At 49.5% G+C, this 27,809-nt stretch overlaps 2 protein-coding genes across 18 annotated transcripts in view; one reads left to right on the forward strand and one right to left on the reverse strand.

Moving 5' to 3' along the window:
* The window catches only part of SPMIP2 (sperm microtubule inner protein 2), a 152,180-nt gene extending 137,624 nt beyond the window's left edge, over window positions 1–14,556 (forward strand). The window contains exons 4-7 of one of the 5 annotated variants that reach the window (XR_011378555.1): window positions 1,549–1,735; window positions 5,673–5,790; window positions 6,050–6,151; window positions 14,388–14,556. Coding sequence is in view for 2 of the 5 variants with exons in the window: in XM_070048273.1 (XP_069904374.1) it covers window positions 1,549–1,735; window positions 5,673–5,693 (208 nt within the window). In the remaining 3 variants the exon portion in view is untranslated. Of the gene's footprint in view, window positions 1–1,548; window positions 1,736–5,672; window positions 8,439–14,387 lie in introns of those variants that run through there. The other 4 variants (XR_007913653.2, XR_011378554.1, XM_008273487.4 and 1 more) reach the window with 4 other exon arrangements.
* Window positions 4,794–27,809, reverse strand: part of FNIP2 (folliculin interacting protein 2) — a 135,372-nt gene continuing 112,356 nt past the window's right edge. For 12 of the 13 annotated variants that reach the window (XM_051831670.2, XM_051831665.2, XM_051831667.2 and 9 more), the window contains 3 exons: window positions 16,241–16,441; window positions 9,371–9,486; window positions 4,794–8,129 (listed from right to left, as the gene is read on the reverse strand). In XM_051831670.2, the coding sequence (XP_051687630.2) occupies window positions 8,051–8,129; window positions 9,371–9,486; window positions 16,241–16,441 (396 nt within the window). In that variant the 3' untranslated portion in view covers window positions 4,794–8,050. Of the gene's footprint in view, window positions 8,130–9,370; window positions 9,487–16,240; window positions 16,442–17,051; window positions 19,991–27,809 lie in introns of those variants that run through there. The other variant, XM_051831673.2, reaches the window with a different exon arrangement.

The following is a 27,809-nucleotide window of genomic DNA, read 5'->3' on the forward strand; positions in this document are numbered from 1 at the left end:
TTTTTCATAGTATGCACTTTCCCCTGAATGTTTAGAACACCCTCGTACCAACCTGCTGCAAATCTTGGTCCCAAGAACTCGGGAACCCACAAAGCTGGGTTCTGTGCAAGGGTCCCTGGCAGCCCAGGTGAGTGATGGTGAGAAGTCCCGGAGGCCCTCTGGAGAGAAGAGCTTTTCCACAGCCTGCAAATGCTTCCCCTTGCAATCGCACGCCTGTTCCCCAGAGCCAGCTCTTTCTAACGGGCGGGCAGGGCTGAGACCCGGGTCTGATGGGTGGTTGCTGGAGCCTAGCCAAGGACTTCATAGGGGAAACAGGAGGAAGCAAAGAGGCGTACGGAATCCTAACTGTGCCTCTGTGATTTGGATGCCCACGAACCTCAAAAGGGCAGGCCTCGCCATCCCGAGCTCAGCGGCCTCATGGGGGCTCAGCCTTAGCATACCACCTTCTCTCTCACTGTACCTTCCAAACTCAGCTCCAAAAGGACACACGAGGCAGTCAGGACACAGCGGTACCTTCAGGTCCTGGGACATAGGGTGTCTACACCTTCATCTGGGGCAGGTCCTGGGACATAGGCTGTCTGTGCTGTGGAGAGGGGGCAGGTCCTGGGACATAGGCTGTCTGTCTGCACCTTCATCTGGGGGCAGGTCCTGGGACATAGGCTGTCTGTGCTGTGGAGAGGGGGCAGGTCCTGGGACATAGGCTGTCTGTGCTGTGGAGAGGGGGCAGGTCCTGGGACATAGGCTGTCTGCACCTTCATCTGGGGCAGGTCCTGGGACATCAGCTGTCTGTGCTGTGGAGAGGGGCGTCTGGGAATTTCTCAGAGTGCTGGCTGATGAGTCAGGTCCTCAGCTTTCCCACGTCATGAGGCCAGAGGTTGCCTCCGGTCATAAGACAAAGTCAGACCTCAGCTGTCTGGGAACTGACAGATGAAGCAGCCTTGTCTCTGTATTTCTATTTGAGAAGCAACAAATCTGTTCTTTTAAAATAAGATCTATTTGAAAATCAGGGCTAGAGGAGAGATCGATCTTGTATCTGCTCATTGACTCCCTAAATGGCAGTAAGGGCCATGTTGGTGCAGGGACCCAAGTATTGGGGGCATCTCCGGTTGCTTCCCCAGGTGCAACAGCAGGGAACTAGGTCAGGAGTGGAGCAGCTGGGGGAGGGGGGAGGGCAGGGCACGCTCTGGCACAGCAGGTATTGCTGCCCTCTGTGACACTGGCATCCCATTTGGGTGCCAGTTCAAATCCCGGCTGCTCCACTTCTGCCTCAGCTCCCTGCTAACGCGTGGGGAAAGGCAGCAGCAGATGGCTCAGGGAGACCCAGAAGCAGCTCTTGGCTCCTGGCTTCAGCCTGGCCAGCATTTGGGGAGTGAACTAGAGGGTGGAAGCTATTACTTTTTTTTTTTTTCCCCTAAACTTTCAAATAAATAAATCCTGAAAAAGTGGAGTGGCCAGGACTTGAACCAGTGCCCATATAGGATGCCGATATTGCAGGTGGAAGCTTCACCGGCTACACCACAATGGCCTCCCAATTTATTCTTGTTTCAGGCAGCCAGCGCCTTCCATCCTGGATAAGCAAGGGCGGTACAGCCGTGGCTCTCTGGCCTGGCACCTGAGTGATCATGAGGACACGGATCAGAGAAACCCCAAACGCACCGCTCCTGCTAGGCGGAGCCAGTCTCTACCAGGAGCCCCTGGGCCGGCCAAGCTGCCAAAGGCACCGAAAGAGGAGGAGGTATGATCTTCTGTTTTCTGAGTCACGATAGAAAAAACATCAGGCTATTTTCGGAAAGATACGAATTGGTGCTGTTTAAAGTAATACCAGTGAGGGCCAGCGCTGTGGTGCAATGGGTTCAGCCACAGCCCGTGATGCTGGCACTCGGTGAGCGCCACTTCCAGTCCAGCTCCCTGCTAGTGAGCTGGGGAAAGCAGCAGCAGCAGATGGCTCGAGTGCTTTGGCCCCTGCACCCATGTTTGTAGACCTGGAAGGAGTTCCACACTGCTGGCTTTGGCCTGGCCCAGCCCCTGCCCCTGCGTGCACTTGGGGAGTGAACCAGCGGATGAAGAGTCTACCTACCTTTCAAATAACTTAAATCTTTACAAAGAATGACAGCAATGCTGAGGATCAGTTTTATAGCCCCTGGGACTTGTTTCTCAGAGAGGGAAATCTGCTCAGTCTTAGGTTAACTTTTTTTTTTTTAAACTTTTATTTAATAAATATAAATTTCCAAAGTACAGCTTTTGGATTTTTTTTTAAGATTTTATTTATTTGAAAGTCAGAGAGAGGAGAGGCAGAGAGAGAGAGAGAGAGAGAGAGAGAGAGAGAGAGAGAGAGAGAGAGGTCTTCCATCCGATGGTTCACTCCCCAGATGGCCACAACGGCTGGAGCTGAGGCCATCCAAAGCCAGGAGCTGCTTCTGGGTTTCCCACACAGGTGCAAGGGCCCAAGGACTTTGGGTCATCTTCTACTGCTTTCCCAGGCCATAGCAGAGAGCTGGATTGGAAGTGGAGCAGCTGGGACTAGAACCAGTGCCCATATGGGATGCCAGCACTTCAGGCAAGGGCATTAACCCACTGAGCCACAGCACCAGCCCCAGGTTAATTGTTAATCTCATCTAAAACACCTTCCCTGCACTATCCAGACCACATGTTAGACCTCTTTATTTATTTGAAAGAGTTACAGAGAGGCAGAGAGAGGCCTTCCATCTGCTGGTTCACCCCTCAGACGGCTACAATGGCTGGAGATGAGCGATCTGAAGCCAGGAGCTTCCTCCAGGTCTCCCACATGGGTGCAGGGGCCCAAGGACTTGGGTTATCTTCCACTACTTTCCCAGGCCACAGCAGAGAGCTGGTTCAGAAATGGAGCAGCCGGGACCCGAACTGGCACCCATATGGGATGCCAGCACTGCAGGCGGTGGCCTCACCTGCCACACCACAGCAGCGGCCCAAGAAATAAATCTTTGTTAACCACATGTGTGGCTGTGTGGCACAGCCAAGTGCACACAACAAATGCAGTTCTAGATACGAGGCACTGGACAGAACAGTGCAGGCACGGGGAAGTGAAGAGCAGAGGGCTGTGTAGGTGTGTGCGCACGTCTTCCTCAGCACCCGCTTCAGACATCACAGAAAACGTCCAAAGGTTTCATTTAATCAGGAAAGGAGTGTGCAGTGTTTACTGAGATTTCTCCCTTAGTCTTAGGTAAGGTAACTCAGTATGGCATCATATTGAAACATTGTCATTCCCTGAGAATGAGAACACACACACACACACACACACACACACTCACACACACGGATCCCATCCAATTTAACCTAGTCTCATCTATGAGTAATTCAGAACAGACCAATAGTGTGCCCTAGTTGCACTAAATAAAAAGTAATATATAACAATATGAGGTTTAGTTGATAAATGCTGAGGTACTAGTGCATTAGCAAATCTAATGAAACAGGCAGGCTGTTTGCATGTATATACACTGCACGAATCAACAGTTAGAGATGGACAAGGGAGACTCAAGTGCCACACAGGGAGCTATCAGTAATGTAGTTCTCCAAAAGGACAGAAATTCTTGGTAAAGAGCAAGTGACTTTTTATTTATTTGAAAGGCAGAGTGACAAGCAGGAGGGAAGAATCTTCCAGCTGCTGATTCACTGCCCCAGCGGCTGCAGCGGCCGAATCCAGGAACCGAACTCCATCCCAGTCTCCCATGGGGGTGGCAGCAACCCGAGGATTCGGGGCGTGCTCCGCCTCCCTCCAGGCACACTAACAGGAAGCTGGTCTGAAGCAGAGTAGCCCCACTCAAATCGGCACTCAGATGCTGCTGTTGCAAGCAGCCCTCTGCACCACCATGCTGGGCACAAGCAACCAATTCTTGTGAAAATTCTCAAACTTCTGGAATAAAATCTCCCCCAATTTACACAACAGTTGCATTTATGGACAATTCAGCATATACTGAAATTGTATAAAAATACACTGTTCTTTTTATAAAGCAGAATTCATATTTTAACAAAGACTTATCTCTTGGGCCGCTGCTGTGGTGTGGCAGGTGAGGCCACCGCCTGCAGTGCTGGCATCCCATATGGGTGCCAGTTCAGGTCCCGGCTGCTCCATTTCTGAACCAGCTCTCTGCTGTGGCCTGGGAAAGTAGTGGAAGATAACCCAAGTCCTTGGGCCCCTGCACCCACATGGGAGACCTGGAGGAAGCTCCTGGCTTCAGATCACTCATCTCCAGCCACTGTAGCCGTCTGAGGGGTGAACCAGCAGATGGAAGGCCTCTCTCTGCCTCTCTGTAACTCTTTCAAATAAATAAAGAGGTGTTCCATCTGCTGGTTCACTCTCCAAATGGCTGCAACAGCTGGGGCTGGGCTAGGTCAAAGCCAGGAGCCAGGAGCTTCTTCCAGGTCTCCCACATGAGTTCAGGGGCCCAAGGACTTGGGCCATCCTCTACTGCTTCTCCAGGCCACAGCAGAGAGCTGGATCAGAAATGAAGCAGCTGGGAGCTTAACCTGGTATGCCAAAACTCTGGCCCCCTGTAAAGCAGAATTAAATTCCTAGCATAGATCATGACAAATAAGCTGTTTCACCCCCATGAGTGTCCAGCAGACCCTTTGAAAGTCACACGGGAGCTGAGACAATTCTTCACTTCAAAGGATGTCCAACACACCCAGCCTGAGCCTCTATCTACCGGTAACCAAACCACTCATGTGTACAGTGAGCTTGCTGCAACATGAACTGTCGGGAAGGAGACCTCTATGTTGAGTACGTCAAACAAGTAATTTCCAGCACCAGGAAAATGTAGAAGATCAATTCAAAAGGTTTATTGCACCAAATGCCACAGAGAAATGATCAAAGTAATACATGAGGAAGCTTTCAGTTTCCCATACATCGACACTGGTATCCATTCAACTGATCAAAGTGAACAGCCTCATGCATTCTGTTCATGGGGCCTGAATAACAACAAATCCCAAATTTTCTCCATTTTCAAACAATCTCGCTTTCAAGATTTAGGGATGACCCAACTTTGAGATTTAAATTAACATTCGGGGGTGGGGAGCTGTTTGACTTATGCAAAAAAAATTATATGAAAATATTCTCTCCCCCAAAGCGCAATTAAAAAAAAAAAAACAAATGGTTCACATTAAGCAAGAAAAGCTAAAGACTTTTTCAATTTAATGGTGAAAGTATGCATGAACAAAATATTCCCCAAAGTACACATTAGTGAAAAACAGATATTTAAAAGAATTTGGGGGTCACTTCATATTTTTTTAAATGTACAACCAACTCTAGTTAAGAACCTAAAAAGCTACAGACTGAATTTTTATAAAATCTCAGGATCTAATTTTAAGAGCCCAAGCAATGGTTTAATAGCATTTAGCAAGCAGGGATTTTTCCTCCCTCCAAAGGTTAATTTTGAAAAATATGGTTAAGTTTAAAAAGTTGCAATGTGTAAACAGCAGTTCCATGGGATGTGAAAAGATTATAGTTACTTTCATTAAAAAACAGCACACTTCAGAAAAATGGATTGAAGCCTGTACAAAAAGCTATTTAACACTGATAAAAAATAAAATACTTTGGAATTATGCACAAGTATGGAAGCTACATTTTAAACTTTTCATTGTCATGTTTCAAACGTACACAATTACCTTACATTCATATCACTTATCAATTTATGAAGAATAAAACTGCAGCATGCTAGAAGGAAGTCCATCACAGGAACAGTGCACACGTCTGCTCCGTCATGCCTCACTAGCGCGCTCAGCAAAGCAAGACGCGACACAAGTGACACTCAACAGGTGAGACTGAAGGGGCGAAGAAACCCTGAAGCTGGAATCCTGTCAACTGAGGTAGATTTCTTTAGGTTTTATGTTTTTCTCGAGGTGGGCACGGGAGCGGCTCGGATCCCTTTCTGGCTGAGCTGGGTGAGTGGGTGTGTCTCAACCATTCTGCGAGGGTGTTTCTTTTTCACGTTTGGAAAGAGGTTGTGTTTAAGACATTAATATTGAAAGGAGGGCACACAGCAGCAGCAGCAGCATTCCTGGTCTGGTTTTGTAGGTGACAGGCTCTGCCAGCACCCTGAGTGAGGCTGAGACAACCCCTGCACGTGACCCACCCGTGGTTTCCCATCAGCTGTTCTCTGAGTTACGGAATAGTAGGGTGAGTAGTGGCTTCCAGGGGCTGGGGTGTTTTGTGTATGGAGTTTAGCATCAGCTGTGACTTAAAGCTCAATTTCGCCCTCCACGGATCTGATCTTAAGCATGCCATCATGAACACATGAGAACTGAACTCGTTTTGTAGCGAGTTATTTTCTATGAACCCTGGAAGGGAGTGAATGAGGCAAGGTGCCTAAGCCGTGTAAACAGGAACAGGGAGCGCGGGTGAGAGGAATGCTTTGCACTGTGCAGATGGAGCAGCTGCAGCACCATCAGCTCTGACAACGCATTCGGGGCACGTCACGTGGTGTGAGGGAGGCTGGCGCCCTGAGCCACAGGCGCCCTCCGTTCTCTTTCTGTAATGAAACGGCAAACGATGCTGCACCGAGCTGCAGGACTCGGGATCCAGACTCAAGACAAAGAATGGACAACTTCAGTGTTACCCATCCATCTGTATTTTGCGTTGTTACAAAACAGAGGGAGAGGTTCTACTCCTGCGCCTCTCTGTTGGGAGCGCTGGTGCACCATTTCGAACAATGAACTTGGACTTTTAAAAGAGCAGACACAAACTTAGGTAAGTTGTTGTCTAGGATCAGGATTCTTTTGCAGTAAGTTCTAACCCTAAACGGGAGGTTACTTTATATTAGATGCAAAGGATACACGGGAAGGACTGGAAGTAGTTCACAGAACAGTAAAAGGGAATGGGAAATTGGTTATAGCTAAAAAGATGTTTGCTTTAGTAGATCAGGTCCTGTCTTTTAATACTCAGTTTCTTCAAAAAGGCTTTCACTGTACCTGCGGTCTGTCTCAAGGTCACTGCAGTTCTTTTTTACATATGTGCGCTGGGATAACAACTCTTCGCTCGTGACAGGTTTTACAGCATGGCAGCTCTGGAAACACGTTCTGAAAAGTATGTGGGGATCGGAAGGCACGCAGACAACAATGAAAAACCTCAGCTCACATGTGGGCTATTTTAACTATTGCAGTTCCGCCACCGGGAGAACTGTGCCTTTTAAAATGCAGTCGCTGTAGGACTAGAGGCGGCGGCGGCCTCGGCTGGAAGATAGCCACAGAAACATCCTATAGAAGTAACTTTGGTAAGTGGCCTCTCTCACAGGCGGCTCGTCTTTCTACCGTGTGAGGACAGAACATGCGTGCGGTTCCAGGCTGTGTGCACTTGGCTGCTGTGGACTACATCGTGGTGGGACTCAGATGCTGCGAGTGATTCTTGGGTTTATTGCACCAACGATCCCTCTCCGGATTACCTGTGGCTACATTGGAAACAAGGTAAACTCCAAGGAGAAATGGAAACGGTGGGTCCCTAGAGCCCTCTTCGCAGTGGGCAATCCTCGGTCAGGTCTGTGTCAAGCAGCGGCTGCTGCACCGCCCGACTACAGACAGCACAGTACGCTTTCTTCTTGTCACCCTTTGCCAAAAGCGAACTCCAATCCGAAATCTGAAATCCTTGTTCTGAATGTCATCTTAGAATGGCAAACTATTCTTGCTCTAGTGCGGAGGCCTCCATCCCGGAACACTTTCCTCCTGGAATGTTAGGTGCACCGTCCGTCTCCCTGCTCCAGAGTCACGTGTCTTCACGCCGCCCAGACAGCACAAGGCGATCTGCACCCTCAGCCAGCTGCCCAGTGCAGCGCTCCTGTGTCCTCACTCGGAAAGGTCGCTCCGTTGATTCCCGGGCAGCAAAGGGTGCCCAGCGCTCATGAGGATCTCAACTGTGGTTCCAAGTCTTCCAAGGAGCGTCTGCTTGAAAGCAGAAACACAGAACCAGACGGTGCAGTGACGGCTTCGGGTGCTGCGGATGTCACCCGGAGCTTATTCCTTAAGCTGAGAAGTTGTATTTTTTTTTCTTTTCCTTCCAAAGAAGAAAACTGTCCTGAGCTTTAGCTTATAAGAGTATTTGAGCCACGTAAGGAGAGTGAGTACTGGCAATAGCAGTCAACAGAGGCAGGTCGTTAGACTCAATCCTGAAAACGGAAGAGAGGTTCCTTTAAAATCCCAGGACCTTACAGGTACCGGGCTTGCTTCAACAGATGGAGAGACAGTAAATGGTTCCGTTCACTGCCCAGGAGGCAGGGGGAGACAGACGGAGGTGGGGTGGCGCACCCGAGTGGACTTGAGGCTGCCCTGCACCCCGCAGTCCCTGCCCCACCTCACTGTGCTGTGCTCACAGCTTTCCTCAACGCTCCCGAGTACTGACTGCATCCAGCTGCAAATCGGTGTTAGGAAACGCTGATGGTGGCGAGGTCTTCAAAACAGCTAGGGGATCTGTCCACAGGTCAGACAACTAGAACACTGTGCCCTAATGCTGAGCATCCGGCAGCAAAGCGACCCTGGCCATCGCCGTTTCAAGTGGACGTGGCGTAAAGCACCCATGGATACAACACTTAGGCAAGCAGCTAACTGCTCCCAGGTGGTGCGAGAACAAACAATGGGCGGTTGGGGTCTGTGGATTAGGACGTCCCAGGCCTTGCCCTCCAGTGGCAGCTGGCACTACCCAGTGGAGCTGTCTACTCCTCTCTGTACGGTGCTGCTGGCCCTGCCTGTGGGAAGAAGGGGCTGATCCTACCAACAGTGTACCAGGACACCTTATCAGTGGTAGACACCTGCACCAACCAGGACTAGGTAAAACTCTCACCCCTGCTACACCTAAAGGGGCAGGAAGGGGGAAATGACCAAAAACAAAGAAGTCCTAAGAAAACTGTTTGACGGGAAATGCTGAGAGCCGGCAATACCGTCAGGACAGCCAGGATGTCCTGGGTGTGAGAGAGGAACCGGCTGATGGGCATGTGAAGGCCCGTGTCTCACGTTAATACTCTGGGCAGCAGGCTCAACACAGAATGTAAAGGTCAACATTACTGACACCCAAACTCGCAGGCCGACTCCTTGCAGTCCAGAAGGGCCTACCGGCTCCTCCTCCAGGACGGGCACGTGCACACAGCCTGCTGCCAAATGTCCCACAGCATCCCACGGAAGCACTAGAAATGGCACACACAGTGGGATTACAGTTCTCTCTATTAAGTGTAAAGTGACCCGGGGAGAAGGCTAACAGTACCAGGAGCTGCAAGAAACGTGTTGTTTCTCAGGACACCGCAAAGGCGCACACCTGAGGGAGCCCACCCCCTGGCTGGCTACCACGACCTGCAGGTGTAGGGTGGGGCCCACCCCTCACAGGGGCAGTGCGAGGGGCACCTGTCTCATAACTCACCCCAGTACAACACCTAGTTCTTTCACGTGGACGCGGGTGTGTCCCCGGAGATATTCAGAGAGCATCTTGCTCTTCAGGTACATCTCCTGTAGCCGGTCTTCAAGATGCATGACGCACTGCAAGCCAAGCACATTCAGAGTTAGATTCAACTGTCTGCCAATATTCTACCTGTTAGATTTCTTAATACTGGAAAGGCATCCAATAGATTATCTAACAATGCATCTCAAGGGTCCAGGAAAACAAACCAAACCCAACATCTGTAGGAGGAAACAAACGATTAAAGAAGAGATAAACAAAATCAAAACAAAAAAAGCCACACAAAAGATCAATTCAATGAAGAGGTTTTTTTTTTGTTTTTGTTTTTTTTTTAAATAAAACCGATACATTATTGGCCCAACTAACCAAAAACAAGGGGAAAATATTCAAATTAATCAAATCAGAATTGATACCACAAAGCATCAATAGGAGTTACTACAAATAGCTACACACCAACAAACTGGAAAATATAGAAGAAATAGATTTCTGAACTCATAGATTCTCCCAAAATTGAGTCATGAAGACAAAGAAAACCTAAAGACACCAACAACTGAAATGGAGACTGAATCAGCAATAAACACCCTTCCAACAGAAAAGCCCGGGACTGGATGGCTCCACTGCTAACCTGCACCAGGCCTGTAAAGAAAGATTAATTCCAATTCTTCCAAAGCTACTCAGCACAACCAAGGGGAGGAGTCCTCCCAGACCTCTTCTATGAGGCTAGCGTCACCTTAATTCCAAATCCAGAAAAAGACAAAACATACAAGGAGGAGAAAGGCAGGGCCATCACTGAGGGGAGAAGAATGTGACACTTCTGCCAGTCTCCGCGTGGCCTGTGCCAATGCCAGCTCTTTTGCATCCAGGCAGGAAGAGCCAGGGGAGCTGCAGGACAAGATGTTGAAAAGAGGTAAGGCCTTGATGGGGACTTATAATAAAGCCACAGTCTGGCTGGGGAAAAAAATAGAACAAAGAGAACTACAGACCAATTTCCCTGATGAACAGATTCCAAAATTCTCAAAAAAATACTAATTGAATCCAACATCATATCAGAAAGCTCATTCCCCCAGATCAACTGGTATTTATCCCTGGAATGCAGGGATGGTTCAACGTTCGCAAATCAATCGATGTCATACATCACATCGACAAACTGAAGAGCAAAAGCCACGTGATTATCTCAATAGATGTAGAGAATACAACATCCTCTCATGATAAAAATCTTAAGCAAATCAGGTACAGAAGGAACATTCCTCAACATAATCAGGGTAATATATAACAAACCCACAACCAGCATCATACCAAATGCAGAAAAAGTGGAAGCATTTCTACTAAGCTCTGAAACCAGACAAGGATGCCCACTCTCACCACTACTACTCAATATAGTTCTGGAAGTTTTAGTTAGAGCGATTAGAAAAGAAAAATCAAAGGGATAAAGATCAGAAAGGAGGAAATCAAATTATCCCTGTTTGCAGGTGACAATGATCCTGTGCACAGGGGACCCAAAAGACACCACTAAGAGACCACTGGAACTCATAGGAGTTTGGTAAAGTGGCAGGACACAAGACCAACACACACAAACCAGTAGCATTTATGTATATGAACAAGACCACAGTTGAGAAGGGACTTGTAGCTGTTGTGACTGGCACTGATTTTACAACAAAATTTGAATACCTTGGAATAAACTGTACCATGGAGGTGAAAGATCTCTACAATGAAAATTAATTATAAAATGTTAAGGAAAGAAACAGAAGATACCAAAAAATGGGAAACTCTTTGATGTTCATGGATTGAATATCATCAAAATATCTATACTACCAAAAGCAATTTACAGATTCAATGAAATCTTTTTTTTTTTTTTTTTTTTTTTTTTTTTTTTTTTTTTTTTGACAGGCAGAGTGGACAGTGAGAGAGAGAGACAGAGAGAGAAAGGTCTTCCTTTGCCGTTGGTTCACCCTCCAATGGCCGCCGCTGCAGCCGGCGCACCGCGCTGATCCTGGCAGGAGCCAGGAGCCAGGTGCTTTTCCTGGTCTCCCATGGGGTGCAGGGCCCAAGCACCTGGGCCATCCTCCACTGCACTCCCTGGCCATAGCAGAGAGCTGGCCTGGAAGAGGGGCAACCGGGACAGAATCCGGCGCCCCAACCGGGACTAGAACCCGGTGTGCCGGCGCCGCAAGGTGGAGGATTAGCCTATTGAGCCACGGCGCCGGCTCAATTTACAGATTCAATGAAATCTTAATCAAAATACCAGATATATCCTCCTCAGGTCTGCAAAGACCCTAAAATTCACATGGAATCACAAGAGACTTCGAATGGCTAAAGTAATCCTTACATTAAAAATAAAGCCGGAGGAACCTCAATACCAGATTTCAAGACATACTACAGGGCAGTAATAATCAAAACAGCCTCGTCCTGGCACAAGAATAGACATGTAGACCAATGGAACAGACTAGAGACCTAGAAATCAATCCACACATCTACAATCCAACTAACCTTTGACAAACAAGTGAGAATCACTCCCTGGAACAAGGACAGTGTCTTCGACAAATGGTGTTTCGAAAATTGGATCTCTATGCGGAAGCATGAAACAAGAACCATCATCGGGTCTCTATCTCTTTCCCTCTCTAACTCTGACATTCAAGCAAATAAAGTATTTTAAACATTGAAAGTATGTCATTGTAAAAATCAAAAGAAAATAAAGGGACAGAGAATAGGGTGGGAAGTATCATTATGCTTATAAAATTATAAATGTAAAGCAAATGAAATTTGTTCCCCTTATATAAATTTAAAACTTATTCTCTGCATACTTTATTTTTTAAAAAAGATTGATTTATGTGAAAGGTACAGTTACAGAGAAAGATCTTCTGTTTGCTGGTTCATTCCCCAAATGGCCACAATGGTCAAGGCTGCCAGACCAGAACCAGGAACTTCTTCCAGGTCTCCCAAATGCGTGCAGAGGCCCAAGGACTTGGGCCATCATCTGATGCTTTTCCCTAGTCACTAGTCAGGAGCAGGATCAGAAGTGGAGCAGCTAGGACTTGAACTGGCTCCCATATGGGATGCAGGCACTGCAGGTGGTAGCTTTACTCACTACGCAGGCTCCAATCTCATCTCTTACAAACAGAACTTATAAAATTACAAGCCATCCCCAACTCTCCCAACTGATAGGTTTGAGAACTTTTTGTGTGTGTGTGAAATAGTTTGCTTTTTCTAATGACTATTAAGATTTTCATATATATTGTTTTAGTCTTTTTAAAAAGGCTTTTGTTTGGGGCCAGTGCTGTGGCACAGTGGGTAAAGCTGCTGCCTGCAGTGCTGGCATCCTATATGGGTGCCAGTTCCAGTCCAGGCTGCTCCATTTCCCACCCAGCTCCCTGCTAAAAGCCTGGGAAAGCAGCAGCAGATGGCCTGAGTGCTTGGGCCCCTGTGTCCATGTGGAAGACTTGGATGTAGCTCCTGCCTCCTGGACTCAGCTTGGCCCAGCTCCAGCTGTTGTGGCCACTTGTGGAGTGAACCAGCAGACAGAAGATTTCTCTGTGTGTCTGCCTCGCCTTAACTCTTCCAAATAAATAAGTCTTTAAACAAAAGAAGTATTTGTTTACATCGTTGAGAGGCACTTGTATACACAGTAAGCACAACTTCCTTTCACACTAACCATTTTGCACTAACCCTTTCCCATGTAGAGAAGTCTTTATTGATGTAGTGGTCATGACTAAATAATTCTCAAAGATGAGTTTATTATTCACTTAGTCACACAGCAATTTGCATTTTTTTTTTCCTAAGATCTCATATTATTTTGGTCCAAAACATTCCTGGGAGTAGAAGGACAGGAACAAGGTCATGGTGGACTTTTTTTTTTTTTCCCCTTTAAGGAATGTGTATCTTAACTAGGTCTTTAGTAACAATTATGTTCAGGACATCCTTGCCCTTGGAACTGCGTCCAGCTTCATTTTTTAGACAACAGCAACCATCTGTCTGTTTCACCAGAGGCAAATGCTTGTGCCCTGGGCAGGCCAGGCAACCCAGGCATCTTCCCCAAGACACCTGATGGCTCTGGCAAGGATAACTGCATCAGGCGTCACCTTCGTCTAGACCATTAGGACTGTTGTTTTCAAGGTAAAAAAGATTAACAGATGCATTTGAAAATGCATTTTCCTGACTGCCTGGGCTGATCCATGACACGAAAGAGTATCTGTTAGAGATGTAATCTTTTCCCTTTTCCCATGGGTTGAAATCTTTAGTGCACTGGGTCGGTGGACGGAACACCAGGGCTAAGTGACTAAAGCAAGGTGGACCCCACCAGTTCTCATGGAAACGTTCCCCCAAGTCAACAGAGTTAAGGACTTCTATTAAGTTTTGGTTCCTTATGGAGTAAAATAAAAAGTTTTTAATAAGAGTATTATAAAATATTAAAAAGAACATTCACGTTGCATCGGATTCTTTGTTTTAAGATGGCTGATTTGCAGTGTTTTCACAGTCCACAAGAAAAATGAATAATGCAAAGCAGCAAGAAAAAGGACTGTTCTACATGGCATGCATACGGACTGTGAGACCACAGTATCTGGATTTCTTTTCTTTATCCAGCAGAGCTGTGCTGGGTTTTTTCCCCTGCCCCCTTTCCAGCATTTTCTTTTTGAGATGGATTTCTTCAATTTCTAACTTCTGAAATTTTAAACAGCAACTTTGTCCCTTTGTACCACAGGATCTAATAACATTTGATCACATGTGCTCCAATTCAAATGAATTTTAAGAATTCTTAACTGGATGAAATTTTCTTTCATCTGGGTTTTGTCATGTTAAATAAGCCATTCCTGGTATGAAGTGGTTGAACATACTTCTGTCCAAATGAAGTATAACAAATTAACTGCTTTGATAACTAAGATGCCAAATGTGCTAAGAGCGATGTATTTTAGAATGAAATATAAAAGTTTGGTAAATACTGATAGTAAAAAACTAAGTAGTCTACCGTTTCTTCTTTCCCTTACAGAAAGAGAGAGGTTAGCCTTTAAATCTGCATCATCTGACCTGCTTCAAGAATGAGATATTTTGTACAAATGTGGAACGAAAAAGGAGGTCCCAATGACCCCGCAGACAGACATCCTGCAAGAGAACGCTTCTGGTTAAAGCCCAAATAAAGTCAGTCTTTACAACCATCAGTATTACTTCACGAGACTGTTACTATCACACTGATATGAGCACTCAGCAGGCAGCCACTAACAGCCAGCACTATTCCAAGTGCCTTCCGTTCCCACTTACCTTGCATAAGCATATGAAATAGTTTCTATCACCTCCCTGGCTTTGCAGGTAAGGAAATCCGAGGCTCTGGGACGGGTTTCTCTCGCACAGTAAGTGGCAGAGCCTGCACCTGACTTCAGGCTACTGGACTCTGAGGCCCGCACCAGCAGCAGTGGCCACTAACGAGCGCTGGCTTCAAAGCACCCTAACTGGCATGAGCTTTGGCAGCTTTCAGAGGTCCTGACAATACACTTGAGCAAGCTGAGGTTCACAGTCTCCCACCAGTGTCCGCTCGCACATCCAACCAGTGGCAAAGCCCAGACCTCGGCCAGTGGCCTTCCTGCCTTGCCACAACTCGGATGGCCACGGGATACCATCTCAGGGCACCTCCTTCCGAGCCCTGACGGCCTTGACTGTTTCTGGAGGCATGCGGCCCAAGTGTGGACTGGAGAGGAGGACGGCCGTGCTGGCCAGCAGTGCACGAGCACTCGGTTCCCCGTGTGGTTTGTGGAGGGTGCAGGGTGCGGCTGGACTGCAGACAGCAAGGCTGTGCGGAGCACACAGGCTCCTCGGCCACGGCCGCTGCCACACCTTCACTTTCTCGTCTACTTTTGAAACCTTTCTCCCGCCCTCTCTGAAGATACTTCCCTCTTCTCTCGGGCTCTCTGTCCACGCACACATTTGTTTCAAATAGTGTCCTGTGGACCCTAATTCTCATAGCTCAGGGGAGAGCCGCGGGCCGTTCTCTAGGAGTTTACATGTAAACTAACGTCATCAAGGTGATCTGCAAGTCCCCTTTGAAAAGGCACCATGCCATCCTCCACGCGTCCAGGACCTGAGAATCTGAAGTGCTCCACGTACCACACTCTCGTTTGCTGGACAGAGGAACCTCAGCCGCTCAGAACGTGGCCTGCTTAGCATCCACCCAAGACCAGGAGGGCCAGTGAGCTCTCCATTGCAGGACCTGAAATTCTCTTCCTGCCTCACCCCTGCCCCAGCCCTTGGCTGCTCTAGGCCTTGCTCAGAGATTTCATGCCTCACCCCTGCCCCAGCCCTTGGCTGCTCTAAGCCTTGCTCGGAGATTTTGGTGCCTCACCCCTGCCCCAGCCCTTGGCTGCTGTAGGCCTTGCTCAGAGATTTCATGCCTCACCCCTGCTCCCAGCCCTTGCTGCTCTAGGCCTTGCTCAGATTTCATGCCTCACCCCTGCCCCAGCCCTTGGCTGCTCTAGGCCTTGCTTGGAGATTTCATGCCTCACCCCTGCCCCAGCCCTTGGCTGCTGTAGGCCTTGCTCGGAGATTTCATGCCTCACCCCTGCCCCAGCCCTTGGCTGCTGTAGGCCTTGCTCGCAGATTTCATGCCTCACCCCTGCCCCAGCCCTCGGCTGCTGTAGGCCTTGCTCGCAGATTTTCGGTGCCACTCCATGTTGTTTGCTTCCTAAAAAGGATTTTGCCACTGAAATCTACCCCGTTTGCTGGTTTCATGTTGCATGGACTGGTTTTACTTATCCCAACCTCCATTTTAAAACACATTTGAGTTTAAAACCGGAACCCTGTTCAAAGTCATCTTCAGCCACAGCCCTTGGTGACGTGGGGGCGGATACTTACGAAGTCAGCCGGGAGGTGAAGCTTGTAAAGCTGTAAAATGGACTGAAGTAAACTGGACACCTGACTCGAGACCAGGACGTCCTGGCCCAGCTTCGTGCTGTCCGTGACTTTGCGCTGGCTCGTGGCTACCTGGACGCTCCACTTATCCGTGTCCGCGATGATGCAGACGGCTTCAGCTATTGGCTCATCAAGCACTGGATGCTGAAAGAGAAGCACAGCATCCAGCCGGTCACGCCGCGGGTCACGGCGCCGCCAAGGGCCACCTAGCATGCTCAGTGTTTTTGGTTAGCATTCGACTGAAGGTAAAGAAGCTGATGGTGGGAGCCACAGAGACTTGGAGCTTAGTAACGGGGACTGGAATACAAGTGTCACTAAACGTTACCGTTAAAAAAAGAAATAGAATTACATTTAATCCCCCCAACCTCCTCACAGCCAGGAAGAGAGATACGCTGTAAACATTGTTAAATGCCCACAGATACAGTGCCTGTGCCATGGCTCACCAGGCTAATCCTCTGCCTTGCGGTGCCGGCACACCAGGTTCTAGTCCCGGTCGGGGTGCCAGATTCTGTCCCGGTTGCCCCTCTTCCAGGCCAGCTCTCTGCTGTGGCCAGGGAGTGCAGTGGAGGATGGCCCAAGTGCTTGGGCCCTGCACCCCATGGGAGACCAGGAGAAGCACCTGGCTCCTGCCTTCAGATCAGCGCAGTGCGCCGGCCACAGCGGCCATTGGAGGGTGAGCCAATGGCAAAGGAAGACCTTTCTCTCTGTCTCTCTGTCCACTCTGCCTATAAAAAAAAAAAAAAAAAAAAAAAAAAAAAGCCCACAGATAAGGAAACCGACACACGCCTGCCCTCCCTACATTCCAAGATTTAAATGCGTTGCTTCTTGGCAGACTGCACGCTGTGTGTAAAACAGCAAAGATCAGAACAAGGTGGGGGATGCCACAGCCATGTCTCCAGCAACAAGGGACAGGAGGCAACTTGCTGCTCCCGTAAGTTATGGTTTTGCCACTCAGCAAGGTTTATTTAGTAACTGTGTGTGCCACACACATCAGCCTGAGGGGTGAATTTATTCACTGACAAAGTGTAAATTCTGAAAAACTGGACAGTGAGAGAGCAAGTTCACAACGAGTAAATGATATCATCTGGTAAATGCAGTAAATAGGGAAGCAGTTGAGGAAAAGGGACTTAAACATCTGATTTCTTAAAACTGACCAAAGCCTACCTGTGTCACCACCAGCACCGTCGGGCACGGGTGCTTACTGTGCAGTAGGGGTAGGGGTGCGGTGGCACGGCCAGATCTCATGGCCAACGTCCACGAGCACATTTTCTAGCCCTCATTTACCCAAAGGAAGCCACCACTGGTTATCTGTCACTCAATCCCTCTCGCTAACTGGTGGTGGCCCTTTGTCACTTTTGGCTTCTTACTCCAACTTCCCACAAATCGCCCACCCTGCTGTCCCTCTGGGATAAGGCCTGATGGGACTGCACGCAGGTCCTGACCTCCCCCTACCGAGAGGGGGACGCACACCTTCGTCAGGCCCATGAGCTGCTCCTTTCCTGGGATTTCCCGGGGGGAAGGCCACGGTGGGCTGGAGGCGGTTGGTACCACCATACCCCCCAGACGGCTGCCAGCACAAATGTCTACAGAGAGTTGTGGTTCCTGGATTTGCAGGGCACCCTTGTTTGGTGTCTGTGCCAAGCCTTGTTCTTTGTTTCATCAATTATATGAATTCCTGATATCTGTCCCATCAGATCCCTTCTGCTTAAGCTAACAAGAGTGGGTTTCTGCTAACTGCAGTTTAGAACCCAAAGATACACACCGTCTTGACATCAGACAACGGCCACCTGCAATTTTAACTCCGGTGCTCCACTGTGGGACGTAAGCACCTGAACTGGTGTCTTCACCTCCAGGCCAGATGCCCAACCCATCAAGTGTGGTCTACTACTTAGCAAAGAAGTGGCAAGGCTGCAGAGAGAAATAAAAGAGGTACACTGCCAGGCTGTAAGAGTTAACTGTCATTAACAAGGGAGCCCGCGTGGCACAGCTGGCTAAGCCACTGCCTGTGATGCCAGCATCCCACACTGGCGTGCTGGTTCAAGTCCTGCCTGCTCCATTTCCCACCCAGTTCCTTGCTGATGAGTCTGGTAAGGCAGTGCAAGATGGCCCAAGCGCTTGGCCCCTGCCGCTCCCGTGAGGGACCTGGATGGAGCTCCTGACTTTGGCCTGACCCAGCCCAGCTGTTGTAGCCATCTGGGGTGTGAACCAGTGGATGGAAGATCAATCTCTCCTTCTCCTCCTCTTTCAAATAAATAAAAAGCTTTCTTAAATAAATAAAGGGCAGCCTACATAGCTTTTCACTCCTCACAGATGGGGAAGGAGTGACATGTGGCTGCATGGGGCCGTGCTGGCACCAACATTTTTTGCTATGCTATACCCAGGTGCGTGTGTGTGGACAAGACTTTCAGGGTTTCTCTTTTCCCCACTGGAAGGAATAGCAATGAGGCAAAGTCTAAAGGGGACACGACACCGCATGGCCCCGTAAACCACTGGAGCTGTCTCCCAAGGTTCTCATTCCGCAGACTTGCTAGGGTACCGAGGCCTTCTCCCGGGCACGACGACCTGCACGGCTGCTCGCTCGGGGTTTCGGGAGCTCTCCCGGCCCCTCCCCACACGCAGACACGCTCTCCCAGACACAGCTGAAGACACGGGGCCTCCTTGGTCTTCAAGGTTCCTGCTTAATCAGTGTCCTAAATTCACAGCGAGATGATGCTGACTTGCTATCATTGTGCCTTTTCCCCATGAACAAAGAACAATAGAAGTGGAAACATTTCAAAGGTGTGTATTTTGAGCACAAGCCGCTTCTCGCTCTGCCTTTTCCAGAAATTGACAGTGTGCTGTAACGCCACAGCACCGACCTCTCCCGTCCTACTGACCTTGTTTTGTCAGTGACGATGCGCCATCAGACACAGTGAGTTGACAGGGTCTCCACCTTTCACAATCATTATTAAACTGCACTGGATAATCTGGAACTCAGTCTTCTAAGTTCTCTCCCCGTCCCCTGCTCTGGGAGGGAAGAGTGTTTCACAAACCCACTTGCCCAACAGTCCACAGGCTACACACTACACAGTACCACCACCAGCATAAAGAGCTTCATTTTAAGCCATCGCTGGGATAAGGACAATGAGGCTTACAAGGGAGGTGGTGGATGTAAGATTCCCTCGGAGTAAGCTCCAACAGAAGGTGGTAGATCTTGGTATGATAACAAAAAGGGACAGAGAAGTTGGCTCAGTATTTTTTTAAAGTAATTAAATAGGTAAGAGAAATGTATAAAAAATTAACATGAAAAATAAGCACACGTCATTTTGAAGTCGCTGAAGCAAAGATGCAGAATGTGAGGGGCCCAGGCGTTGAGACAATGACAGCAAGCTGCCAGCCCATTCCTCTCACTGTAGTCTTTGTCCCCAGCAGAGCCGCTGGCATTTTGGAAAATGTTGCTAAAATGAAGCAGGTTAGAGACAAGCAAATGACAGAGGTGACAGGCATCCTGCACTCCCTAACAGCCTAGGATGGTTTGACCGTGAAGTGCGTAGGCTCCAGGAATCAGCGGAATATTTTCAGAAGATTACCTTTTAAAAACACTCCAAGACTTACACACTTGTAGGTCACTGCACACCTCACACACAGTTCCCTGAAGACATCCATGGGGTAATCCAACCAGTTGCAGAAGCTCCTTAACTGCTCAGCTGTTTACTGAAGAAAGATACATTTTTTTTTTTTTTTTGGACAGGCAGAGTGGACAGTGAGAGAGAGAGACAGAGAGAAAGGTCTTCCTTTGCCGTTGGTTCACCCTCAAATGGCCGCTGCGGCCAGCGCGCTGTGGCTGGCGCACTGAGGCCGGCGCACTGCGCTGATCCGATGGCAGGAGCCAGGTGCTTCTCTTGGTCTCCCATGGGGTGCAGGGCCCAAGCACTTGGGCCATCCTCCACTGCACTCCCTGGCCACAGCAGAGAGCTGGCCTGGAAGAGGGGCAACCGGGACAGAATCCGGTGCCCCGAGCGGACTAGAAAGAATACATTTTAAGGGAAGAAGCAAACAGAAGGAATTGAGGTCAAGGAAAAGAAATGGACACAGGATAGAGATACAAGTACCAGCAACCACGTCCGGAAGAGCTCAGGGACCCCAGGGTCATGGTGGACTGGCCCCAGGGCGCTGATCAAGCCTTCAACATCTAAAGGGTCAGGGAGCTAAAGCTTAAGTTCTTGTGATTCTGGTGATTTCTGATCATCTTTCCAGGGGAAATTCAACCACGTCAGATAGAGGGCCGTTTAAACGTGCTATGACTTGCCTTATCAGTCAGTCTCCTGAGCTTCTGCAATTTAAAGTGCTCTAAGATCCAGAAAGCCACATCTGGACTTGTCACAGGAGTATCCTCCTGCACACATCCTATGCCTGGAACTCAGTTTAAAGTTCCACCTAGGGACGGTCCGTTTAAGGCACAAGCAGAACTACAGTGAACACTGAATTCTATGTATGCTGCAGTGTTTATTTATTTATTTATTTTTTGACAGGCAGAGTGGACAGTGAGAGAGAGAGAGAGAGAGAAAGGTCTTCCTTTGCCGTTGGTTCACCCTCCAATGGCCGCCACGGCCTGCACGCTGCAGCTGGCACACTGCGCTGATCCGATGGCAGGAGCCAGGTGCTTCTCCTGGTCTCCCATGGGGTGCCCGGCCCAAGCACTTGGGCCATCCTCCACTGCACTCCCTGGCCACAGCAGAGAGCTGGCCTGGAAGAGGGGCAACTGGGACAGAATCCGGCACCCCGACTGGGACTAGAACCCGGTATGCCGGCGCTGCAAGGCGGAGGATTAGCCTGGTGAGCCGCGGGGCCGGCCTGCACTGTTTTTAATACTATTTCTTATTAGCCTATGTTAACGGTACAAGTTACTGAACAGTGAAACTTGTGAAGTCGGTTTTGTGAGATCCCAATCTGATCAAGCTCATGTGCACTTAAGGTGTGGGAGCACACGTGTGCGCGCACACACACACATACACACACACACACCCCTCTTCTCCCACATGGAGCAGTACTTCTAAGAAATGCTCCAAAACGTAAGACTGAATGATTCAAACATCTATTGAAAATGGGATGCACCCACCTACTCTCGGGACTGGAGTTTAGGCCTTGGAACTGAAGGGAGAGAAACAGGGTGAGGTCTGGCTGGATCATGACATTGGCCCATTTCCTCGGGGCAAAGGGAGACACAGTATTGTCAACTATCAGCTTAATGAGTACAATTTCTCATCCTGATGTTACGTTCTCCCCAAAGGACTTTGTTATTTTGATTAAATATCACTAAGACAGGGGCGCCCAGACTGTATTTACCCTTGTAAAACTTTTTCTCCAAACCGTTTTCTGCGTCAGATGAATCGGGGCCTCTGATGTTTGGGTTCTGAAAGAAGGTCTGAAGGAAATACCGATACTAAAGACAGTAATCTGCACTCAACACTCTCCTTGGTCGACCAACGTTCGCAAGCCTATGCACACTCTTTCTCGTCTATTTCCTTTCTCTCTCAAGATGATGACAACCACTTCTGAAACAAAGTTCCTTGTGCATGTCATCTGTCACCTTCTCATATCAGAATGAGCCTGCAACGTGTTTTTACTCTCTCCACCGCCTGAGAACTCCGCAGTGCCACCTCCGTCGCCCCCCAGGGCGTCCGTGCTGCACCCAGGACCCAGCCACCACCAAGGCGACAGTGCAGAGTCGGCAGCCTTGTGCCTGCCTCCCCCTCCCATGCAAATCCAGGAACTTCTGATGGGGGCTGGAGGATGAGGAAAGATGGGCCAAGCGCTGCAGATGACCGCTGGGCTGGACGGCCAATCGCCACCCGAGAAGGAGGGGGCGGCCCTATGCCATCATGGTCTTTCCGTGCTCTACCCACGTGAGCAGTCACAAACAAGCTTCTAGTTGCTTCTCCTTGTCAACCTCTCATTCACCCGAACTACTTTCCCATGAGGATTTCTCAAGATGGATTAACAAGTGAGGCGCTTTATTTCATGGATCCTTGGAGGTTTCTGGAGTTTTCTTGGCCTAGATAGTTTATCAAATCAACAGAATAAGCTTGGCTAATCTGTGGCTTCTAAGGATTTGTGGGTGCATTTGGTGGAAGTGTTAAATGTTTTGGACACTCCAGTAATAAGGTTCTAAGTCAGATCTCCGAGGACACAAAATACGCTCCTTAATATACACACTTGACGTTTGCTTTACCTCGACTTCCGGAAGGAGAATAGGTACAGTTCTGACCCTTCAACAAAGGACTGTTGCCAGCCGAGACCGGGCCCGAATGCTAGCTTGGTCATTTTCTGGCTCTGAGAGCGTGGCAGCTCATGAATTCACCCCTTAGTTTCTGTGAAATGGGGTGGCACCTGATTCAAGAGTTTCTATGAGCTGTGAAGTTCAAGGCCGCAGTCTTCTGTGCGGGAAAAAAATGAGTGGGACATGGCCCACAGAGCCCCACACGCGGCAGACTCCAGCTCTGCTTGTGCTCGCCCACAGCACCCCTCCTCTGGGTGACCACGTCCCTTAACCCAAAACTCTCAAGCTTTCTAGAATACCGCATTATCATTTCCCTCATCAAGCCCCACACCCACGCCGGCCAGTCGCAGCCTAACCATTGAGTCGCAATAGTTCTTACTCCACACGGAGAGCTCTGCAGGGTGTGGGCCTACCCACCTACGCCCCTGCACACATTCAGCCCGCAGTGCGTGCTAGGACAGCCTGCTCTGCAGGCCAGGGGGGCCTCCGCCCCGTCTTCCCCGCCACCGCCCACGTCTTCCAGCCTGGGTGCCTCACACCCCCTTGCCCACGAAGCCTTCCCACGCTCGCTGCTCTTCCTCTGACCTCTGAGGCTGCCCCTGTCCACATCACTCATTCTGGCACTGAGTCACACACAGTCACTTCACATCTATTTGTCTCCTCAGTGATCTTCCTAAGTAACTCCAGGACAGAAATCACATTCATTTTTCTTCTGTGTCCTCTGAAATGAGCGTAACGAAGTGCTGGGCATGTACTTTCTACCTGCAAGAGATATTTCTGGACTCAATCCAGTTCCTAGTAAGGCATCTGCACAATTAGTAACATTTCTTGCCCATGTGCCGGGCTAAAATGTCCAGCGTTTCACATGATGACCTATTTTTAACTCAACGTGAAGAGTAAGAAAATGCTATTCTCACATATACGACAAAACTTCAGAAAGCTCGCGGAAAATGCAATTAAAAAGTTCTGGTGCAAAATAATTTTGAAATCCATGCAGTTCCCCACCCCCCGCCCTGCAGGCTTTCTGTAACCGCTCCCTGTGCCTTTCTCCTGTGGGCGGTAGCGTACAGGTGGGAACACGGAAGACAAGGCACGAGAGCCCGCCAGGTCATTTGACACCTCAGAAAGAGTCCAGGAGCTCCACCGTTTAGGGCCGTGATTCTGCTAAGCCCTCTATTATGAAGTCCTGGGGCCAAAAAACAGGGTGGAGCACTCTGAAGAGACTATAAAATATAAAGTGTGAATGATGGAATCTACTCATCATTAGAGCACAAAGTCATCTCCATCAGGCACTCTGCAAAGAAATCCCTCCATTTTTCTGCTCCTCACACCGCCCAACAGACTCCAAACTGACCCTTTCCAACCTTCTTCTGTCTCAGCTCGCACCAGACAGCAGGAGCAGAGAGACCTCTGGACTGAGAACCAGCTCTGAAATCCGGGCACCAGTTGCAACAGTGCAGATTCAACTATCAGCCAGTGGACGGCCTCTTTAGGGCACAAAGGTAATTGGAAGCACTTCCCTGTATTTTTAATTTTTCTCTAAGAGATTCGGAATGAAAAAAAAAATTAAGATCCTTCGACGTCATTTGGATGTCACTTTGTTAATTACTTTTGTAAGATAATTTTACAGCTTGATTAAGCTGTGTCTCACGAAGAAGATGCTACATGACCATGCCGGTACCATTCTCGTCATGGTATAGCACCATGACCATCAGCCTTCACACAGCGTCCAGAAGGGCCTCTGATCAGTGGTCCCAGAGAACAGGATGGCACACACAGTACCGTTCACCTTCCCAGCACTTACTCTTAGCTAAACGTCCTCAGATCTCCTCTGCTAGCCCCCACCTCCTTAAGGGAGGAGGCCCACTTAACCTAAAGGCTCACTTCCTCCAGGGCCCGGCAGTGAAGAGAACTCTGCAAGGTAGTTGTTGGCCAACCCGCCCTGCTAATGGGTGGCTGAGCACCCTGGAAATGGCCTGCAGCTGCCTGTGGATTGCTGATGAGTTAAGTAAATGATGATAATAGAAAATAAAAATAAATAATAAATAAACAAACCATGCAGCTCTCCAGCCTCGCACCTGCCTTCTCCAACAGTCTCCTCCGCTACGTTCACCTAGAAGCGGTCTTTCACTAAATGCAAGCATCCAGACGCTCCTATGGCGTTTGCACTGAGAGGGGACAGGAGACCCTCCTGTCGGTGGCCCAAGGTGGCTGCACGTGTGGGTGAAGAGCTCGTGCTGCCCACGGCGGGGGGGACCTCTGGTGCTCTGCAGGTGCCCCTGCCCCTCCTCCTCCACACCTGCTCATCCTGCGTGTGCCGCTGCACCCCCACCCCGCGTTCTCGTGGCTTATTTATGTTTTCTGTTAAGATTTCAAACTCCCGGAGCACAAGAGCTCCCCTCTCTTTGAGGTCCTGTCGCTAAGTGTGGATTCCTTGACACTGCTCTACCTGGGAGCCAGTGTGCTTATTTAACGGGAAACATTTCCCACGATGCACTTTGCTTTCCCTCTTATCTCCGTTCTCTTCTCCTGAAAATCACCTCAGGAGCTTTGCATTCTCGCCTCCGCGTCTCCTACTTCCTTTCTGCACGCATTCTGGTCTCGGATCTGCATTCAGAACACTTCACACTAGCCTCCATCTCACGGATTCTAGCTCTCTTCAGCTCTAGTCAATCGGCCCCGTGCTTTATCCCGGGGGTTTTAGTTCCAGTGACGGCTTTTCAATTTTAGAAATTTATTTTAGTTCTTCTACAAATCTCGGTAGTCATTTATCACATTCTTTCCTTCTTCTTCACGTCCCCATTCCTTCTTCCTGTCACTGTGAAACACGTGAAACACAGCTGCCTGATAGTGACTCTGGCCAGGAGGTGGGCGGAGCCCTGCCTGGATCCGCTCCCTGTCCCTCGCGAGCTTTCTGCACGTTCTGACTGTGGGCTCGTTCTGCTGCGTTCCCCGATCCGCGTCCCCGAGTGCCCATGAGCTTGCGGTGTGAACACGGCTCAAGCAGAGCAGCGTGCTGGCTCCTTTTGCCAGAGCGCCCCAGGCTCTTAGGCTCCTGGTTTTTCTGCTTGTTTCTCTGGGTGGAGATTCCCAAGTCCTCTGGGTAGATCCCAGACAGCACAGGCCTACGGTGTAGACTTCTCAGAGCTGACCGTCTTATCCCCCGCCCCGCCCAGGTTTCCAATCTGTTTCTCTGCTGCTTCACTGCTTATGTCTGGAGCGTCTGGGTCCCCCCTTCAGGAAAGCAAAGCTCTTGGAAGTCCAGGCTTCAGCTAAGGGGTTCAATTCTGTGCATATGGGACAATCTCTCCGAGCGTGGGTGGATCTTAGCACTGCAGCACACAATTCCTAGACATGTGTCCCCACTGAAATCACAGAAGGCTAGTGTCGTGTCAGCCCACACTTCCTTGGCCTGGTTTTGATTCTTATTTGTCTGGCACAAAAGGATTTCTGTGTGTGTGTGTGTGTTTCACGCACGACAGTGCAGCAGGCTGGGAAGAGATGGTAAACGGATCCCGTCACCTGCGGCATGACGGGGGCAGAGCTGCCCTCCGCCTCAGCTCGGCACGTGGTGCTGCAACTCTCCCACGTCACATCCTGAGTAAACACAGAGCCCAGCCCGTGAGGAACTCGGCAGGCGTTCAGCAGATAGATCTCCGGGAATGAATCTTCCCCGCTTTCCCGAAAGCCGTCTCCAGCCTCCCTGCCCTGTTTGTTGGTGAAATGAGTCAGTCAGGTCACCTGAAGTGCCACCCTCAGAGGCTTCCTACTTCCTCAAACAGACGTCTAACACAGGGAAATACCAGGAGGGGAAACAATTACACAGGACCTTATCATAACTCTGAGATTTATCAACTTTTCTCTGGGAAACAGGTCCAATGTCGGTCGTCAGAGGCTTCAGTAAAGAAAAGCAACAGGAGAATCAAATAATGTGGGGCTATGGGACATTGCCTAGGGCTCCTAGTATCTACAATCAAGCAGGGGGCCCCCTGTGGGAGCCCCGAGACATCACGGCATTCTGTGGGTTGAGGGCAGGAGGATGGGACTTGGTGTGGAGGGATGGTCACAGGACTTGAGTGTGCCTGTGGCCACTAGGCTCCCTGGTCGGGCACCTCAGTTCCCTTACGGTCTTGAGACCACGGGCAACCTTTGGAAGGGCTCTGGCCGTCAGGCTGGCTGCTTGTTGAGGTATCACAGAGTTTGAACTTGCGGAAAGGTGCTCAGTGAGGCTGTGTGTGACTCCACAGGGGAAGGAGAGAGCTGGAGGCCGCTCGTGGAGAACGGTGGATACGGTCAAGTGTCTTCTAAGCAGTGAAATGAACCGGTAAGGCATGGACATCAGACAGCGTGTCTCCTTCCGACACGATACAGGCGACGGGACGCCCGAGAGCGCTACACTAAACTCTACTTCTCCTTCAGGGCAAGCAAAGGCCACAGGGAGGCTCACCAATCACCCTCTCCTTTCATTGTTTTAGACAAAATCATCTGACGGTTCTTCCCACTTCAGGGAAAAAGGGCCCAGCTACCACGGTAGGTTTACCTGCAGTCACAAACACAGGCTTCCCTGAGCCCAGCTTCGCAGGGAATCATCCAGGAGCACTCATGAGCACTTGCTACGTGCCAGGCCCCAGGCGAGGTACCGGGCTGGAAAGGGCAAGGCACTGCCCGCGGCCCTGGTGTGAGGCAGAGACGCTGAACACAGAGGTATGCATGGAGCTTGGGGTGGCTTCAAAGACGAAGCACTTACTAGGCCTTCAGCGACATCTGGCAGGTGTTCAACAGTGCCCTGTGCAAAGGAAGTGTGTTCAGCACTGGCAGAGGTGTGTGAGCGAACAGTGGACCATTTGAAGCAAGGCCCACAGTGAGACGGCAGCACAAAAGGAGACTGTGTGTGTGTAGGGTGTGTGTGTGTGGGGGGGTATGTGTGCATGTGTGTGTATGTACGCAGGGTGTGTGTGCATATATGCAGGGTGTGTGTGTGCAGGGTGTGTGTGTGTGTGCAGGGTGTGTGTGTGTGTATATGCAGGGTGTATGTGCATGTGTGTATGCAGGGTGTGTGTATGCAGGGTGTATGCATGTATGCAGGGTGTGTGTGCATGTATGCAGGGGGTGTGTGTGTGCATGTATGCAGGGAGTGTGTGTGTGCAGAGTGTGTATGTGTATGCAGGGTGCGTGTGTGTATGCAGGGTGTACGTGCGTGTGTGTATGCAGAGTGTATGTGTGTGTGTGTATGCAGGGTGTGTGTGTGTGTGT

This window comes from Oryctolagus cuniculus, chromosome 8 (assembly GCF_964237555.1).
Source record: "Oryctolagus cuniculus chromosome 8, mOryCun1.1, whole genome shotgun sequence".
Lineage (NCBI taxonomy): Eukaryota > Metazoa > Chordata > Mammalia > Lagomorpha > Leporidae > Oryctolagus > Oryctolagus cuniculus.